The 19,510-nt window shown below is 34.2% G+C and overlaps 1 protein-coding gene across 4 annotated transcripts in view; it reads left to right on the top strand.

Annotated features, from left to right (window-relative positions):
- Positions 1–19,510, top strand: part of ERBB4 (erb-b2 receptor tyrosine kinase 4) — a 1,095,199-nt gene that overhangs the window by 819,630 nt on the left and 256,059 nt on the right. For all 4 annotated transcript variants that reach the window (XM_072742096.1, XM_072742098.1, XM_026002035.2 and 1 more), the window contains exons 13-14: positions 9,895–10,027; positions 15,531–15,624. In XM_072742096.1, coding sequence (XP_072598197.1) covers positions 9,895–10,027; positions 15,531–15,624 — 227 coding nt within the window. The remainder of the gene's footprint in view (positions 1–9,894; positions 10,028–15,530; positions 15,625–19,510) is intronic.

Here is a 19,510-nt window from a genome sequence, read left to right on the forward strand (position 1 = left end):
AGACATATAGTAACTAGAACACTTAAGGCTAAATAAAGCATTGGGTCATGTCTGTTAAATGTATTCAATATGGGGAGTGAATATGTCTTACCAGTTACTCCCCTGCTCCTATCTTACCTATCTTTTTTCTAGTTTTAACTCATTCTAACATGTTACAAAGACTATACTGCCATTCCATATATAATAATATACACACAATCTATACAACTTTCCCTGCTTATAGAGGTCACCACAATACAGTTTTATGATAACCCTACCCTCAAGCACGTCCACATCCTAATCTCCAGAATCTGTGAATGTTATTTTATATGACAAAAGAGACTTTGCAGATGTGAACAAGTTATGAATCTTAATAGGGGAAAAATTAATTTGGGTTATCTGGGTGGGGCTAAATGTAGTTGTATGTGTCCTTCTAGAGTGAGAAAGAGGGACATTTGACTAAAGGAGAAAAAGCAAAGTAATCATGGAAGCAAAGATTGGAATAATATAGCTACAAGCCAAGGAATGCCAAGGTGGCCTCTAGAAGTTGATAGAGACAAGGAACATATTATTCCCTGAAGCCTCCAGAAAGAGTGTGCCCTGATGACACCTTAATTTTAGTCCATTAAGACACATCTCGGACTCTGACCTCCAGAACTCTAAGACACTAAATTTTTGTGTGTTAAAGTGACCAAGTTTTGGTTATTTGTTACAATAGCAAAAATAAATTAATACAGTGCTCTTTTAATGACAGAAGCCCAACTCAGATTATTTTAGGCAAGAGAGCATAAATGGAAACTAAAAGGAACCAGGTATAGCTATATTTATAGAAGACAAAGTAGAATTTATTTTTTTTTTAATTTTTATTTATTTATGATAGTCACAGAGAGAGAGAGAGAGAGGCAGAGACATAGGCAGAGGGAGAAGCAGGCTCCATGCACCGGGAGCCTGATGTGGGTTTCGATCCCGGGTCTCCAGGATCGCGCCCTGGGCCAAAGGCAAGCGCCAAACCACTGCGCCACCCAGGGATCCCCAAAGTAGAATTTAATTAAAAAATATAACAAGAAAAAAAGTTACAAGAGACAATGGTAGTCATTATATAATGATAGGGTGACCAATTCACCAAAAGGATATAGCAATTGTAAATATACATGTAACCAACAACAGAACATCTGAACATATCTGAAGAGGGTAATCAACAGCAATAAAATCGTGGTAGAGGACTTTAATACCCCACTTCCAACAATGAATAAATCATATATATGAAAGCTCAGTAAGTAACATTGGATTTGAACTACACTTTAGACTTCCTGGACCGAACAGACATATAAAGAATATTCCATTCCAACAGTAGTAGAATGTATATTCTTCTAAGCACATATGGTACATTCTCCAAGGTACAACATACATTAGGTCACAAGACAAGTCTTAGCAAATTTTATAAGATCAAAGTCATACCAATGATCTTTTCTGACCATGATGATATGAAACTAAAAATCAGTAATAGGAGGAAAACTGGGAAGTCCACAAGTATTAGAAGTTAACACACTACACTTCATAACAACCAATTCATCCAAAATGAAATCAAAAGAGAAATCAATAAATAAATTAAACAAAAATGGAAATACATCATACCAAACTCATGTGATGCAGCAAAACAAGTGCTAAGAGAGAAGTTTATAGCAATCAATGCCTATGTTAAAAGAAAAAGAAAGAAAAGAAAAGATCTCAAATAAACAACCTAACTTTACACCTCAAGAATTAGAAATCCAAGAGCAAATGAAGTCCAAAGTTGGCAGAAAGAAGGATATAACAAAGATCAGAACAGAAATAAATGAAATACAGAATAGAAAACCAATAAAAGTATTAATAAAATAAAAAGTGGCTTTTTGAAAAGAGAAACAAAATTGGCAAAACTTGAGCTACACTTACCAAGGTAAAAAGAAAGAGGACTCAGATAATGTATAAATGAAATACAATACCACAGAAATACAAAGGATCATTAAGAGATTACGATGAACAATTATATGGCAACACATTAGACAATCTAGAGAAAATGGATGAGTTACTAGAAACATACAACTTAAGAAGTTTGAATCATGAAAAAAAAAAACAGGTGATCTCAACAAACAAGTAAGGAGATTGAATCAGTCTTCAAAAACCTCCCATCATAGAGACTCCTCGGTGGCTCAGTGGTGGAGCATCTACCTTTGGCTCAGGTCGTGATCCTAGAGTCCAGGATTAAGTCTCACATCAGGTTCCCTAAATGGAGCCTGCTTCTCCCTCTGCCTGTGTTTCTGCCTCTCTCTCTGTTTCTCTCATGAATAAATAAATAAAATCTTAAAAAAAAAAAGTCTTTAAAAAAACCCCTCCCGTCATAGAAAAGCCCCAAACCAGATGTTGTTATTGGTGAATTCTACAAATATTTAAAGAGAATTAATGCCAATATTTCTCAGACTCTTTCAAAAAATTGAAGAGAACACTCCCAAAATGATTTCACAGGGCCAGCATTGTCTGGATATTAAAACCAGATAAAGACACTATAAGAAAAGAAAATTGCAAACTGATATACCTGATGATATTGATGCAGAAATTCTCAACCAAATGTTAGCAAACTGAACTTAATAGCACCTTAAAAGAATTATTCACAATGATCAAGTGGGATTTATCCCTAGGGTGCAAGGATGATTCAAAATATGCAAATCAGTAAATGTGATACACCATATTACCAGAATGAAAGACTAGAATTATGATCATCTCAATAGATGAAGAAAAAGCATTTGACAAAATCTAACATCCTTTCAGGGAAAAGGCTCTCAACAAATTAGATATAAGAAGAAACAGAGGAAATCAATCTCAACATAATAAAGACTGTGTATGAAAAAGCCACAGCCTAGGAATACTTGGGAATAAATTCAACCAAAGAAGTAAAAGATGTGTACATCAAAAACTATAAGACACTGGTCAAAGAAATTGAAAACACGAATAAAAGATGGAAAAGACAACCTGCATTCATGGATTGGAAGAGTTAATATTGTTAAAATGTCCATACTACCCAACATCATATATAGATGCAATGTACTCTCTATCGAAATTCCAATGGCATTTTTCACAAAAAGAGAAAGAAATAATACCAAAATTCCTGTGGAACTCTAAAAGATTTTGAATATCCATTCAATAAATATTTGCTGAATTATCATGTGAATCAATTTGGACATTTGGAAAGAGATGAGAAGGGGCACCTGGGTGGCTCAAAGGTTGGAGCTCAGGTCCTATCCTGGGGTCCTAGGTATACTTATTGAGGACTTAATTTAGATAAGTAGCTAAATTAATACTGCATTAAATACTCTGCTAATATGATGTCCACTCTTAATCATAACCCTGAAAGGGAGATATTATCATTCACTTTACATATGAGTAACATGTAAATAATTGTCTGAGGCTACATGGCTGATAATAGAATAAGGATCTGATCACAAAAACTGAACTATTGCAACTAAATCATATTTGTTAGACTTAAAAAGCAAAAAAGGATTAGTGGTATCTCTCCAAATATATTCTAAATAAAACCCATACCTCTCTCTATATATGGTAAGTGATGCAAATAGCATAGATGGTCTTGTACAATAAAAGAAAATCTATTTTTTCTGCTTGTGCCTGTACACAGGTACTGTATTTCAAAATTATGAGCTAATGCATTTACTGTAACACATGTAGCACATAACAAGGACCATTGTTTAAGCTTGCCTCTATTTTAATGAAAGCAGGTTCGATATTCCATATAAAGGTTGAAATACTAAGCACATTATTATCCCTCCAAATTTTTAACAGACAGGTTCAATTCAGATGAGATAAAGAAAAATCTATTTTATAGCTTCCAGAGAAAACACAGGGCAAGTTAAAGGTTGCCTAATGACTACATCCCTAAAGTTTCTTTAGAGAGGTTTGTAATGGCCTTTTGAACTATAAACCATCGAATAGGCCTTCTAGTCCTTCACATATGACTTTAACTCTGGGAGGTCAGAGAAATGTTGAATTCTGGGTGGTGATTGAAAAATTCTTTTCTCTGAAGAATTTCAAAAAAGTAGTTTCCTTGGCCTTTTGTTCTGTGCTGTAGGGAGACACCTCTCTTGGTTTCAGTCTGGAGAAAATGATCAACCAGCCTTCAAGACCATCATCTAGTGGTTTGGAAAAAATGAGAAGAAAGTAATTATTGTGGTTTTCTGTTTACTATTACTTTCCTCCAATAGATCTTGGTCTAAAACTGTTTTAAAATGGAGCATCTAAGGGAGGCAGTTGGCAGTAGAAAAGAAGGTAGGAGCTTTGGTGAAGCTAAAATTCTCCTCTCCATATGGTTCCAAGCATGTAACAGAAAAATCAAAGCAGACAGCTTTCACCTTTCCACATATTGAGTCTATCACCCTTGGGAGAGAAAAGGAGAAGGAATAAGATTGTGAGGCTTCCAAACCTGAAAAAAAAATTAATACATTTGGTGAAATAGACAAAAGGTTGATGGGATAGCATGAAATTGGCAGTACCCAGGGGGAACTAATGGCTTTGTCAACATTCTAAAGGAAGAAATTGACAGTATATCTGAGAGACTTAGAAGATGACAAAGAATTTAAAGCCTTTATTTTATTTTCTATAAGGATTTGAAAGTGATAAGTGCAGAGTCAGATTCATGATACTGTGCAATGTGATTTTTTAATATACTCTGTATTTACAAGTTGCCTTTATAGCTTCTTCCCCCTTTAAGGATTTACTCTGATGCAGGTATATATTGGAGTTTTATGTAAATATATACATGTTGCAGAATATGAAACTATAAATAACCTTAAAATGGAATAATGTTTATAAAAATGGGTATTATAACTTTATATTAGCTAATATCATAGATATTTTGCTTCTTTCTAGCTCTTTATATATTAAATAGAATTTATCTTACATTTGTGGTCAGTCAGCCTAATTGAACCACTGTTTTTTACTCCTTATATCTTTATAATTTAGTGAAAGTCACGTATACATCTAGGGAATGAGTGAAATAAAACCTATGTTAAGATTTCATTTCAACTGACATTTCTTTTGTACCATGAGAGAACCCTCTTTCTCTACATTCTGAAAAAATAAGAAAGAAAGTTCAAGGTCAGAGTCTGCTTGAGATTCTCTGCCCGCCCCCACAGTCTCTCTGTCAAAAAATAAAATCTTTTAAAAAATTAAAAATAAATACATATGTCAGTTATTATACATGTTATGAAAATTTAAATCCATCATGAGATATCAGTATACATCTATCAGAATGGTTAGAATTTAAAAAAAGACAAAACCAAATGCTAGAGAAGATACAGAAATATGAGACAATTCATGTGTTCCTGGTGAGTATATAAAACAGCTTAACCACTCTAGAACAAAGCTTACTCAGCACATTCTCAAAAGCAACAACACATATTAATTAAAATGCCCCTGTCGTATGACTCAGCAATTAGACCCCTGAACAGTTATTCCATACAAATGTAAATTTATATTTACACAAAAACTGTAAACAAATGTTTATAGCATCTGTATAGTGCAACAGTAGGGACTCTTGTGTGATGGGAATCTTCTGTAATTTGACTGTATCAATGTCAATATTCTGGGGCAGCCCGGGTGGCTCAGTGGTTTAGCGCCACCTTTGGCCCAGGACATGATCCTAGAGACCTGGGATCTAATCCCAGGTCAGGTTCCCTGCATGAAGCCTCCTTCTCCCTCTGCCTGTGTCTCTGCCTCTGTGTGCGTGTGTCTCATGAATAAATAACTAAAATCTTAAAAAAAATATTCTGTTTGTGTTACTGAACTATACAGTTCTGCAAAATCTTACCATTAGGGGAAATTGGGGAAAGAGAACATGGATCTCTCTGTATTATTACTTACAACTCTACATGAATTTATAGTTATCCAAAAATTAAAATACCGAATAATAGATTTTCAATGTAGATGAAGCAGCCTTATGTTGGGGGGGAAAATGCCATCTAGGATTTCATAGCTAGAGAGGAGAAGTCAATGTGTAGCTTCAAAATTTCAAAGGACAGCTTGACTCTCTTGTTAGGGGCTAACACAGCTGGTGGCTTAAAGTTAAAGCTATTGTTCATTGACCATTTTGAAAATCGAAGGACCCAAAAAAATTATGCTAACTCTATTCCATCGGTGCTCTCTAAATGGAACAACAAAGCCTGGATGACAGCACATCTGTTTACAACATGATTTACTGGATATTTTGGGCCAACTATTGATACTTACTACTCAAAAATTAAGATGCCTTTCAAAATATTACTATTCATTGATAATTCACCTGGTCACCCAAGAGTTCTGATGGAGGTATATGAGATTAGTGTTGTTTTTATGCTTTCTTATACAATATCCATTCTGCAGCCTGTGGTTCAAGAAGCCCATCTTGATTCTTAAGTCTTATTCTTTAAGAAATTTAAAGAAATACATGTCGTAAGGCTACAATTGCCATAGAGAGTGAGTCTTCTGATGAATGAGGCAAGATATATTGAAAACCTTCTGGAAAGGATTCATCATCCTAGCTGCCACTAAGAACATTTGTGATTCATGGGAAAAGGTCAAAATATCAATGTTAAAGGAGTTTGGAAGTAGTTGATTCCAACTTCATGGATGATTTTGAAGGGTTCAGGACTTCAGTGGAGAAAGGAATTACAAATGTGATAGAAATAGTAAGAGAACTAGAATTAGAAAAAAAATACAAGGAAGCAAATGAAAATGAAAGCAGGACAGTTCAGAAACTTTGGGATACAGAAAAGGTGGTCCTAAGAGGGAAGTATATAGCAATACAGGTCTTCCTCAAGAAATCAGAAGAGTCTCAAATATACAACCTACCCTTACACCTAAAGGAGCTAGAAAGAGAGCATCTTCAATGGGGAAAAACTGTGAGGTTTCCCCCAAGGTCAGAATATGACAGTGATGTCACTCTTGCCACTGTTGTTCAACACAGTACTGGAAATCCTAGTCTCAGCAGTCAGGCAATAAAAAGAAAGAAAGAAAAAAAAGCATCCAAATTGGCAAAGAAGATGTCAAACTTTCACTCCTTGCAAATGACATGATACTCTGTAGAAAACCCAAAAGAATCCTGCAAAAAAAAAAAAAAAAATGCTAGAACTGGTATAGGAATTTAGCAAAGTGGCAAAATATAAAATCAATGCACAAAAGTCTATACACTAACATTTCTATACACTAACAATATAATAAGACGGAAAAAAGAGAAATCAGGAAATTTATCCCACTTACAATTGCACCAAAACCCATAAGATACCTAGAAATAAACCTAACCTTTTGGTGAAGGATCTGTACTCTGAAAACTATAGAACACTTATGAAAGAAATTGAGGAGACTATAAATGAGTAGAAAAACATTCCATGATCATAGATTGGAAGAACAAATATTGTTAACATGTCTACATGTGTCTACTAGGAATTAAACAGACTGACCATATCAAGAATTGGCAAAAATGAGGGGAAACTTAATTCTTGAGTTCATTACTACTGGAATGTAAAATGGTACAACTACTTTGAGAAACAATTTGACCATTTTTTGAAAAGTTTATCCTATACTTACTATATTATCAAGTCATTTTAGTCTTAGGTGTTTACTAAAAGGAAATGAAAATATGCCTTTATGAAGACTTGTGCATGGATGTTTCTAATTTTATTTTATTTTATTTTATTTTATTTTATTTTATTTTATTTTATTTTAGAGGGAGAGAATGTGCATGAGAGCTGGGTGGGGAGAGGCAGAGGAAGAGAAAGAGAGAGAATCTTAAACAGGCTCCACACTCAGAGAGCAGAGCCTGATGCGGGGCTCGATCTTACGACCCTGAGATCATGACCAGAGCTGAAATCAAGAATGAGACACCCAGGCACCCCTATGGTAGCTTAATTTTTAGCACAAAATGGAAAACAGTATAAATGTGTAGCAATAAGTGACTGGTTTAAAAAATGTTGCAGGGATCCCCGGGTGGCTCAATGGTTTAGTGCCTGCCTTCGGCCCAGGGCATGATCCTGGAGTCCCAGGATCAAGTCCCACATCGGGCTCCCTGCATGGAGCCTGCTTCTCCCTCTGCCTGTGTCTCTGCCTTACTCTCTCTCTCTCTCTCTCTCTGTGTCTCTCATAAATTGATAAATAAAATCTTAAAAAAAATAAAATAAAATAAATTAAAAATTGCATATCCTTACAATGAAATATATTTAGTAATAAAAATGAATGGACATTTGTACAGCAACACAGATGAATCTCAGAATAATTATGCAAAGTGAAAGAGACTATATAAAGATAGAGCACATCCTATATGTTTCTATTTGTATAAAATTTTAAGAAGTGCAAACTAATATATATTAACAGACCAGTGGTTATCTGAGAGGGATGGGGCAGGAAGAAGAGATTACAGAAGGTCATGAGATGTCTTGGAATTGATGGATACATTCATTCCTCTAATTGTGTACATGATTCACAATTGCATGCATATGTCAAAACATCTGATTGTACACTTTATGTAGGAGCAATATGTTATATGTCATGTATGCCTTAATAAAACTGCTAAACACACACACAGCTTCTCTCTTATGTTGGAAGAGGTTTTTCAATTAAGCAGTTATGAAGTAAAAAGACTTAGTAGGTCTAACTCTGCCTTGAGAAAAAATTTTCCACAGCTTAGCCTAAGGGCCTCCTTAAGGCTGCAGGATATGAGACAGGATACATGAATTGGATGATTTTGTTTCACTGTTTTATAAGTAGTCAGCATCATGGATGCTGGCAATTACTTTCTCAAGCATATGTTAAAGAGGGTAACTTCCACAGATGTGTTCCCTGCTTCCATTATACTCACATATTCAGTGATACCCCAACCCATCTCACAAATGCTCTTGTCATGACAACTTACATCCCATAGTAATTAAACTTGGTAACTCATGTGAAGATAAAGATGATTTTTGATGTTTATTTTTAATCTTCTTGGAAATTCTTAATAATTTATGAAAACCACATAAAATCGTGTTTCAGATGACTCAAATCATTGTTGACACTCAGAATAACATTTAAAGTCTTAATAGGACCTTAATCAACATCTGGTATCCTTTGACTAAAATCATGTTATTCCATATAAATAATAATATACTGAATAAATGTTACTCAATATAAAAGGAAACAGACGATGAATCTAAGTCCCAATTTTAACAGTCCCAAAATTCTTTGGCACCCCTCCCATCAACAAATATATAGAGACAGGTCTAAAAATCAGTATTATTACTTTAATCTCTATAGTTCCTCATCAGTGACTACAATTTGTTTCATATATTTGCAAAACCTTTTCCTTACATGTGCTAATTTGACTAAATATCAAGGCAAGCAGAGGCCTATAAAAAAACTTATATTTTATTTCCATTTCTCTCCTCACCTCCTACCTTTCAGACATTCTTCTTTTTCTTTCTCTTTTTTAAATTTTGTTTAAGACAAGGACTATTTGTTTAATTTCTTCATGAAACTCTCATACGGAATTGAAGTTAAAATTTGTGGTGTCTCAGTGGAGCAAAGGGCTGGATTGAGAAAGGTGTGGTTTGCTTCTTGCCTTAAAGGGAGGGTTAATTTCTATCACCCTTCCTCCTTAGAATTTTGATGTAGACAATTGACATGTGTACATTCTTATGAAAATGTAGCAGTTCTATATACACACACTGATGGGGGCTCTGCAATGTAGAAGAAGTTGACAGTGTGGGCCTTGGTGACTGAGTAAGCAAACCTTTCTGCCACAGATCTCTTTCAAATAAACTTCTTCAGAAATAGCATCACTTTGGAAAATTCATATTAAAAGGTTAAGTCTTAACAAAGCCTTCTGTTTTATTTCACCCTTGAATTTGGTGTGTTTTCCAGCTGCTGAAGGAATGGTGTGCAACCATCTGTGTTCAAGCGATGGCTGTTGGGGACCTGGCCCCGATCAGTGCCTGTCCTGCCGTCGCTTCAGCAGAGGAAGGAGCTGCATAGAGTCTTGTAACCTCTATGACGGGTAAGGTTATCTTACAACATCACCTTTACCTCATGAGCTTTGAGGCACTGATTGGTTCAGATTTTTAAATGATAAGAAAATGAAATTTTCTGAATTTCAGAAATTGGTGAAATTGCAGAATGTGTGTGCTGGCTGATGTTAAGGGGAGCTCTTGTTGCGAAAACACCTGAAGAATTATTTTAAGGGGAAAGAATTTTATTTGAAGTAAGACAAGTCCAAATATGTATTGACTATTATGCAAACTTATAAAAAGTAGACTGAAATAGATCGTTCTTAATAAATTGTAGCAATTTATACTGAAGCAAAATTGAAAAATATATTCTTATTTTCCTTATGAAGAAGATTGTTACAAGTAATCTTTCCTCTCATATCTCCCAATAGTAGTTTTTTCCCATGCTTTCCTATTAATTTTCATCTGGAATTACTGCATAACTATTACATTTTTTTCCATCCAAGTTATGTGTCTATTTGTATATTAGAAAGAACGATATACATTTCAATCTCTCTGACAATTGCTTAGCCCTATAGAAAAATTGCCTTTGTAGTTTCTGCTTGGAGAGGTGTTTGAAAGCAGTCTACCACTTTCTAAAGATAACCTAAGCAGTATTTTAAATTAAAAAAAAATGAGTGGGAAACATCAGAAAGGGAGACAGAACATGAGAGACTCCTAACTCTGGGAAACGAACTAGGGGTGGTGGAAGGGGAGGTGGACGGGGGGTGGAGGTGACTGGGTGATGGGCACTGAGGTGGGCACTTGACGGGATGAGCACTGGGTGTTATTCTATATGTTGGCAAACTGAACACCAATAAAAAATACATTTATAAAAAAATAATTTCAAATTCCTTGTGATGCAATAATAATCACATTGCCAACAATAAACCTAGTGTATTTCTTCTTACATGGCATTTCACATACTCATAAAACCAGTTTATCATAACATACCATTTCATGCATCACAGTTGTCCTCTATTAGTCTGATAATACATTTTTTTAGTACTGTCAAATTTTCATATGATGCTCACTGAAAGGATTTTCAACAGGTTGGTAAAAGTGTAGTTTTGAAATTATCTCATTTCTTCTTTTGCCTCATGAATTGTCCCATTTTATTTTTATTTTTTACAGGTTCAAATCCTTATAGTTTTAGAATTCTGCATGTCATTAGTGATTCAATAGTTTATTATTTAAATGACCTCTAAATGGTTAATATACTAAGAATATACTTGTTCTGAAATCAAACCATGAATTGCAATTTCATTACAATGATAATAGAATTGTCCTCAATTTTAGGCAACATTTCATGATCTGTGATAACATTGTACTTTTGCATTTTATATCAGAAAGATAGAAATCTACAGTTTATAATAATAATATATTAATATGTCTCTTCTTTGAAAGATGACCAAAACCATTTCCCTTCATGAAATTTAGGGAAAAAAATAAAATTAGAAGTTTAAGTATGAAACTTTTCAAAATAAGAATTTAATTGTTTTTCAGGAAATTTTCAGCTTACAATTTTGTAAGGTACAATCAGCTCATAAATTTGATAATGGATAGCAAATTATGTATTGCTTTTCTCATTAAATTGTAGTCATGTTTATTCTCATTATAAATGAATGTTTTCATCTGGAATTACTGCATAACTATTACATTTTTTCCATCTGTATGTAAAATACTTCAGATCAAAATATGATTATTTGTTCTAAATCCACTAATGCTGTTAAAATTTAATTAATAGACTTTAATATTATTTAGTGAATGTTACATTATGAATTCATTGACATATATATGCAGTTCTAGAGAGGAATTGAGCTCCGGAAATCGTCTTCTCTAACATCAACATCCTTTTTTTTTTTTTTTAAAGATGCTTAACTGACTGAGCTACCCAGGTGCCCCTAACAGCAACATCTTATAAGCAGTGAAAATTGATAGAATTGGGGATCCCTTGGTGGCTCAGCAGTTTAGCGCCTGCCTTTAGCCCAGGGCATGATCCTGGAGACCTGCTTCTCCGTCTGCCTGTGTCTCTGCCTCTCACTGTGTCTCTCATGAATAAATAAATAAAATCTGAAAAAAAACAAAAAGAAAATTGATAGAATTAAGTGTTGACCAGTGTCATCCTATTGTCGAAGAATCAAGTCAGCCCTAGAATTTAGGGCATGTGAGTTCCATCCTGTTTCTTTTCCAGATGACATTTTTCTCCCTTAATATTTCAGTTTTAACCTTGTCAGAAATATGAAATGGATGAATATGTGGATGCATATACCATCTTTTGTCTCATGTCCACAAAATAATGAAAGCCAAGAAAAGGAAAAATGCCTGTTTTCTAAATAAACAACACTGATTACTAGACCGTTTTGAAAGTTTAACATTTTCTAAGTCATTACGCCAAAAGTATTAAAGAAATATATGTTTTTAATGTATTTTGCAACAGGAATAGGTCTCTAGGAAATCATATGTAAGGGCTACTTTGAAGGATAATAAATGAAATTACCTTGTAAAAGTCTGACATAATTCTAGCCTATGCAGTGATAGATTTTTCCACCTCCAATCTTGTGGTACTGACTAATTTCTTCCAACATTGCCTGGTAGTTAAAACAGCCTTTGAGGAATAATGAATTCAAATCATAACTTCATCATTTCCTCGTTTTCTTTTTGTTTTCTTTTTTATTTCCTCGTTTTCAATCTTTGATAAATAACCTAACTGTTCTAAACTTAGTTTTCTTATATGGAAAATGGGAATAATAATAGTGTCAACTTCATAGGATAATTATGATTAATAAATGAGAAAATGCATAATTAAGTGTTGCTAGAATTTTTACTACTAAGGTGATTATCATCATTTTCTTTTTGTGTCTATTAATCTAAGCTGATTAGATTGTTAGTCAACTTAAAGCTCCTAACAACAAATGACAAATAGGACATTTACCAAAATCAGGGGACCGACATTTATATAATTTTTATATAAGAAGAAATCCTCAAAAGAGGAGGTTCTGAAGGCAAAAAGAAAATCAGTTAATTCCTGGCTGTTAGCATTCAAATCCAGGTCATAGTAGTTACTGTATTTGAGCAACTCTTAACTACAGTGTGCAAGCATTTAAAATGAAAGAGAAAACTCATTGCCATGCAATCTTAAAATTGTTCTTAACTGGCAACATGGTCAAATGCTTTTGAAATGTTAACAACATGGAAACATCAGAAAGAGTGCCAGTCTAAGCTCTTTGTGGGCATTTTTATATTTAAAAATCACAACCTCTCATTGAAACACTTTTTCCCTTTCACAGAGAATATTTACAAAGTGAAGTCTAGAGATATTAAGGGATTTAAGGCCTAGAAGTATTAGTGTTGGCATTGGCAACACCAGCCACATTTGGGAAGAACTTGACTCCAAAGCATTTGCTCTGGATCACAGGATTGGCTAAGGTAGCACACACAGCAAGACTGTGAGAAATGTAGAGTAGTAAAAAAAGTGACAAAAACTTCAGTATGCAAAATTCAGCTCAATAGACGGTGATTTGTTAGGTTAGATTCAAGTGAAGGGGATCTCTGGCAAAGTCACTGTATAATGAATTGGAAGCAGAGAAGAAAAAGCAATGATGGAGACAGTGACAATGAAGAGCGGAAGAGGTAATGAAAATTATAAGAAGATTCTGTTCTGAGAGCAGAAAGGAAGAGAACCCAAAGCCATGCAAACAGAAGTCTATAGAAACAAAGGCAGCTAGGTTGTTCTCCATGACTTTTTCGGTTATATTCACTTTGTCAACTCTGTGTGGAGAGTGGTTTTCAAGAAGAGAAAAAAAAATTTAAAAAGCATGACAGTGTTTTAGTACCACAAAAATTATGACCTTCATTCAGTAACATAACCCTTTAGCAACCCAAGAAACTGTACTAAAAAAAGGAATTTACTAATGATTGCAGGTTTTGCTGTCACTGTTTTATAATTTCATTTTACTGATACTTTTGATTATTTTCACAATTGACCAACCATCCCCCCTACCCCCATACTGGGTCATTTTGACGTTTTTATTCTGAAGATTTCCTCTGTCAAGTGCTTTATATAATTCATGTTGATGAAACATGCAGAAGAAAATATTTCTATGTAATTGAGATTTTAAATTTAAGGAAATTTGTAAGAAGCTTAATCCAAAAAAAAAAAAATGAAGAAGAAGCTTAATCCATAGCAAACCAACACCTCAGTTTAAAAATGCAAAATCCATGTAACTAAATATGTGCATTGATACATAACCAAACCATCAATTTAACTTAATTATTTTGCTTTACAGTATGTGTAGTTTTAATTTAGCCAACAGAAAAGATAGCCCACCTTTTAAACTTCCATCATTTATTAAGGCTTTACAGTAACCAAATGAGATAGTTCACTATGAAAATAAGTGAACACTTTATTTTAGGGAAAAATACATTTAAATTTATCACCTAATTAATCCATAACTGCCATATTTACAATGCTTTTAGCTTGGAATGACAGCTCATGATATACAGACACAAAATAATGCTGAAACTATAAATATTTAGTCAGGTTTTGTTAATGACTTATAACTGGCATTCTAAATTGTCTTTATCCAGTGCTTCATCCTCTGAAACATTAGTAGGAATGGGATATTTAACATATTATACATGAATGATATCCAAATATTGAAATGAAAACTTGACAGTAGATATTGATTGGAAGGCTTATTATTGATAACATTTAATATTTAAATAGCTACAAAATGTAAGGTTGTGGGAAAGGATAACCATCATCCTAGATTTTAATTAGAAAGTTTTAGAATATTATCATTAAACTGTTTTTTTTATTTTGCACCATATAGAATTACTTCAAAAAGATTTTAAACTGAAAAGATGTTGTGATATTAGATCAATAATCTAAGAATATAAAATCTGCCATAAAAAGATATTTTCTCTAATTCTCCAAGGCAGTTATTTTAAAAGAAAAAATGAAATCAAAGCATTTTTTGAAGTTTCACCAAAAATAAATTGAAGAGTCTTGGGATTTGAAGGACAGGGATGGGGAATATCATGTAACTTAGCAACAAGAAAAATACAATAGTTCTTTCAGAGTTTAAAAAATAAAGCTCAGCCAAGAGTAAAATTTTATATAGAGACAAACAGGCACAGCTTTACTTTAAAAAAGGTAAAAATGATTCTGCTGTGTCATCAAAAGAGTCATTCTTTTTCTTTTCCTTTCTTTTTCTTTCTTTTTTTTTTTTAAGAATGTTAGAATATCTCTCACAAGAGAGAGGTTTCCTGAATGAGTCTATCGTTGAACCCAATGGAGGGCAAGGAGAGCCATCTGGCTGCAGTTTATCTTTTCTCCTAATGGAGAACTTATTCCTTAATGTACAGGGAAATGATTCTGATGCTTCTGGCACATAGAGAAACAGACTCTAGAATTTACTCTGCCAATAGGACTTTTAGCAGATGTTACTTCATTTGTTAAGTTGACAGCTTGTTTGCTTATACCACCTCATGTAGCTGATGTTTTCACAGTGAATTTCGAGAGTTTGAGAATGGCTCCATCTGTGTGGAGTGTGACCCCCAGTGTGAGAAGATGGAAGATGGCATCCTCACCTGCCATGGACCGGTAAGCTTGAAGACATCTGTGGTTGTGTTGGCTTATTTAGCTTCATGTGTGAATGTTATGTCATTGCTTTATCGTTTATCCATCCATTCAACAGGTGTTTATAGCTTACTAGAGGGAATCATGTTTGATATTCCTCCTTCAAGAGGCTTACTGTTTGGTAGTAGAGATGAAATATTTACAAATTCAATTTCTGAAATATTTATATTTCAGATAATGTATTTAAAAAGAGGATATGGATATGCCCTTGAAAACTGCACTGTATTGAAAAGAAAGGAGAACTACATAAGTAACTAGATTGAACCAAAATAATTGTAAAATATACGTATGTATAAATTGTTATAGGAACACAAACAAGAGATAAATTAATCTGTCTTTGGGATGGAAAGTAGGGCATCAGGGAAGGCTGTAGAGAAGTGATGTTTGAGTTGTGCTTTGAAGAAGAATCTGGAGAGAAGAAACATACAAAGATATGCGAATGTAAAAATTCATGGTGTATTTGGGGTAAACTATAACACATTCATTTATATGTTTAATTATTTAACTGTTATGTCATTATGAACAACATTGTGAAAGACAGAAGGGAGAGGGCAAACACTTATACACTAAAATCTAAAACAGTGTGATAAATACTATGGCAGAACGAAAAACAGAGCTATGAAAATGAAAGAGGGGCTATGGGATCAGGAAAGTCTTGATGGATATATGTTGGTATTTACATGTTTGAAGTTTGCCTTATAGAGAAGATGATAATTCTTTTTCAGATCTCCCTTTGGTTCCCATTATTCAGATGTTCTCCTAATTATGAGGTCAATATGAGTTTGTTATTCCAAAGTGCCATATTCATCCTTCTTTAGACAAATTTCCAGGGTTTTTTGTGTGTATTGAGTCATTTCTCAATAGATTATTTGGGGACCAACATTTGGGTGTAGCCAAGAACTCAACATTGCTCCATACGAGTTTATATGCAATTAAAACAATACTAATTTTTCTACCAGAGTGCTTATTCAGCACTTAATTAGCTTAGAAAAAAAATATCATTGAGCCCTCCAAACTTCCAATAGGCCCCAATGAGCCATTCTGGAACTTCATCTAAAGAAGGATGTGGAAAACTTGGACAGTTCAGAGGACTACCACCAGGATGATTAAGCTTGGAAACTCAGACTTCTGAGAAAAAGAAGTAATGTGATTTGGCCTGAAGAACCAAAGTCTAAAAAGATAATTTAATATGTAAATGGTCTCCAAGTAAGTATGCAAAGGGCATATTTGGCTATTTTCTGTCCCCGCTAAGGATATTAATGGAAAACACAATTAATCCGCAGCATGAGAAATGTGGATGCTGGCAAGAATGACGTGAAACATGGGGAAGTATAAGTTCTGAAATAGGTTGTTAAAGCAGATTGAGCTATCTGTATAAGACTTCTTTAAACACTAACATATTTAGTCAATATGTTAGTATTGATATAATATGTTATTTAGTCAAAAGTCAAAGAATGAAAAATAAATATGTCTTTCAAAGAAACCGAGTCTTTGGAAATGTGCCATTACAATAACAAGGCAGGCTGAAAAACCAGCCCTGTGCTTTTTCTATTCCTCATGCTGCCTCCCATGGTATAAAATTATGCTGGTAAATATCTTTTGTTAATTCATTTTAATTTATATGTGTTCATAGTATATCTCGAAAGATTGAGACAGTTCATAGTATATCTCGAAAGATTGAGACAGTTTATAAACCACACATAGAAGACCCTAATAGTTAATGGTTTTTCCCCAATTTTCAAAATTATTTGCTCACTAAAAAGAGTGAAAAAACAGATTTTTGAAGAACACATTTTGATTTTTTAAATGACAACATCATGGGACCATATAGTCAAATTTACCACCAACCGTTAACATTGTCAATTAATATGTATAGAGAATAGGAAAGGCAATAAATCAAAAATAGGAAAGGTTTAGTAAACCTGAATCACTTATTTGGGGAAGATCAGAGCACAGAATCAAGAAAACCTATTTGATTACTTTATCAGTAAGCCTTGAAACGCTAGGCAGGTAAGAACACAATCTTAGGACAGGTGTCTGAGAAATGGGCAGAACTGAGGAGCTCAAACGATAGCCCTAACTGTTCTCACTAGGAGATGGCCTGCTTTCAGCTTTTACAATTTATATTAGATTTTTGCCATTTCTGGGTTCACATATTGATTATCACAACTACAGACGGATGTGCTTCCCTATGCCATGTAACAGGCATCTATCATTTAAGATATCCAAGAAGTTCTGGAGTCTTCTTTGTGAGGCCGACATTGTGATGAGACTGAAGTCATAAAGCTGGTTGGAATTCCCACACCTGGTCTTATGATTTATTCTGTTGGAAGCACACTTACCTGGCCTGTCCATATTTCCCTAATAATAATAATTGGTACACATGTATATTTGTCAAACACTGTTATATCTGAAGCATACTATCACTTTTTTCCATTTAAAATATAAAGAAACCAAACCTATAATAATTAGAAAGTTGCACCAAAAAGTCAACAATCTGTATGATGTGGGACTGGGACTCAACTATAGAAGTGATTCCTCCCACCCCCAGGCAAAATTCTGTAATATAATAAGGATAATATGTTTTCTGAGATTATAACTGTTGTATGTAAAATGGGATAATATTACACTATTTAAATGTGACAGAAACCCCAGATAATCTTGAGAGGGCCAACTTTGAAATAAAACAAGTCCCTGATTTTATATGTTTGCATGTCTGCCCTTGGTATTTTTTTATTTTATTTTATTTTATTTTATTTTATTTTATTTTATATTTCATTTCATTTCATTTCATTTTTATTTTTTTAGTTTTTTTATTGGAGTTCAATGTGCCAACATATAGCGTAACACCCAGTGCTCATCCCATCAAGTGCCCCCCTCAGTGCCCATCACCCAGTCATTCCCCACCCCCCGCCCACCTCCCCTTCTACCCCCCCTTGTTCATTTCCCAGAGTTAGGAGTCTCTCATGTTCTGTCTCCCTTTCTGATATTTCCCACTCATTATCTCTCCTTTCCCCTTTATTCTTTTTTTTTTATTTTTTTTATTTTTTTTCCCTTTATTCTCTTTCACTATTTTTTATATTCCCCAAATGAATGAAACCATATAATGTTTGTCCTCCGATTGACTTATTTCACTCAGCATAATCCCCTCCAGGTCCATCCACATCGAAGCAAATGGTGGATATTTGTCGTTTCTAATGGCTGAGGAATATTCCATTGTATACATAAACCACAGCTTCTTTATCCATTCATCTTTCGATGGACACCGAGGCTCCTTCCACAGTTTGGCTATTGTGGACATTGCTGCTATAACTTTGTCCTTTCCACCTTAGTCCCTGTACTCTTGTGTGTTCCTATCAAGAAAGATAAGAAATGTTGGGAAATATCAGGAAGGGAGACAGAACATAAAGACTCCTAACTCGGGGAAACGAACTAGGGGTGGTGGAGGGGGAGGAGGGCGGGTGTTGGAGGGGAATGGGTGACGGGCACTGAGGTGGACACTTGACGGGATGAGCACTGGGTGTTTTTCTGTATGTTGGTAAATTGAACACCAATAAAAATTAATAAAAAAAATAAAATAAAATAAAAAAAAAAAAGAAAGATAAGAAAGGGCATGTGAGAAGAAAGGGAAGTAAGTGAAATCAGAGTTTTAGTAGATTAAAATATAAGCCAAAGAGGCAGCATACAAAGAAGAGATAGAGAAGGAGAATGATAAAAGCTGAAGTAGTTGTTAAAGTTAATAAAGGTTGTGCTGCCATAACAAATAACCCCCATATTACAGTAGCCTATAGGGACAGGCACTGAGAGTGGCACTGGATGGGATGAGCACTGGGTGTTATGCTTTATGTTG

Source organism: Vulpes vulpes, chromosome 16, assembly GCF_048418805.1.
Source record: "Vulpes vulpes isolate BD-2025 chromosome 16, VulVul3, whole genome shotgun sequence".
Taxonomy (NCBI): Eukaryota; Metazoa; Chordata; class Mammalia; order Carnivora; family Canidae; genus Vulpes; species Vulpes vulpes.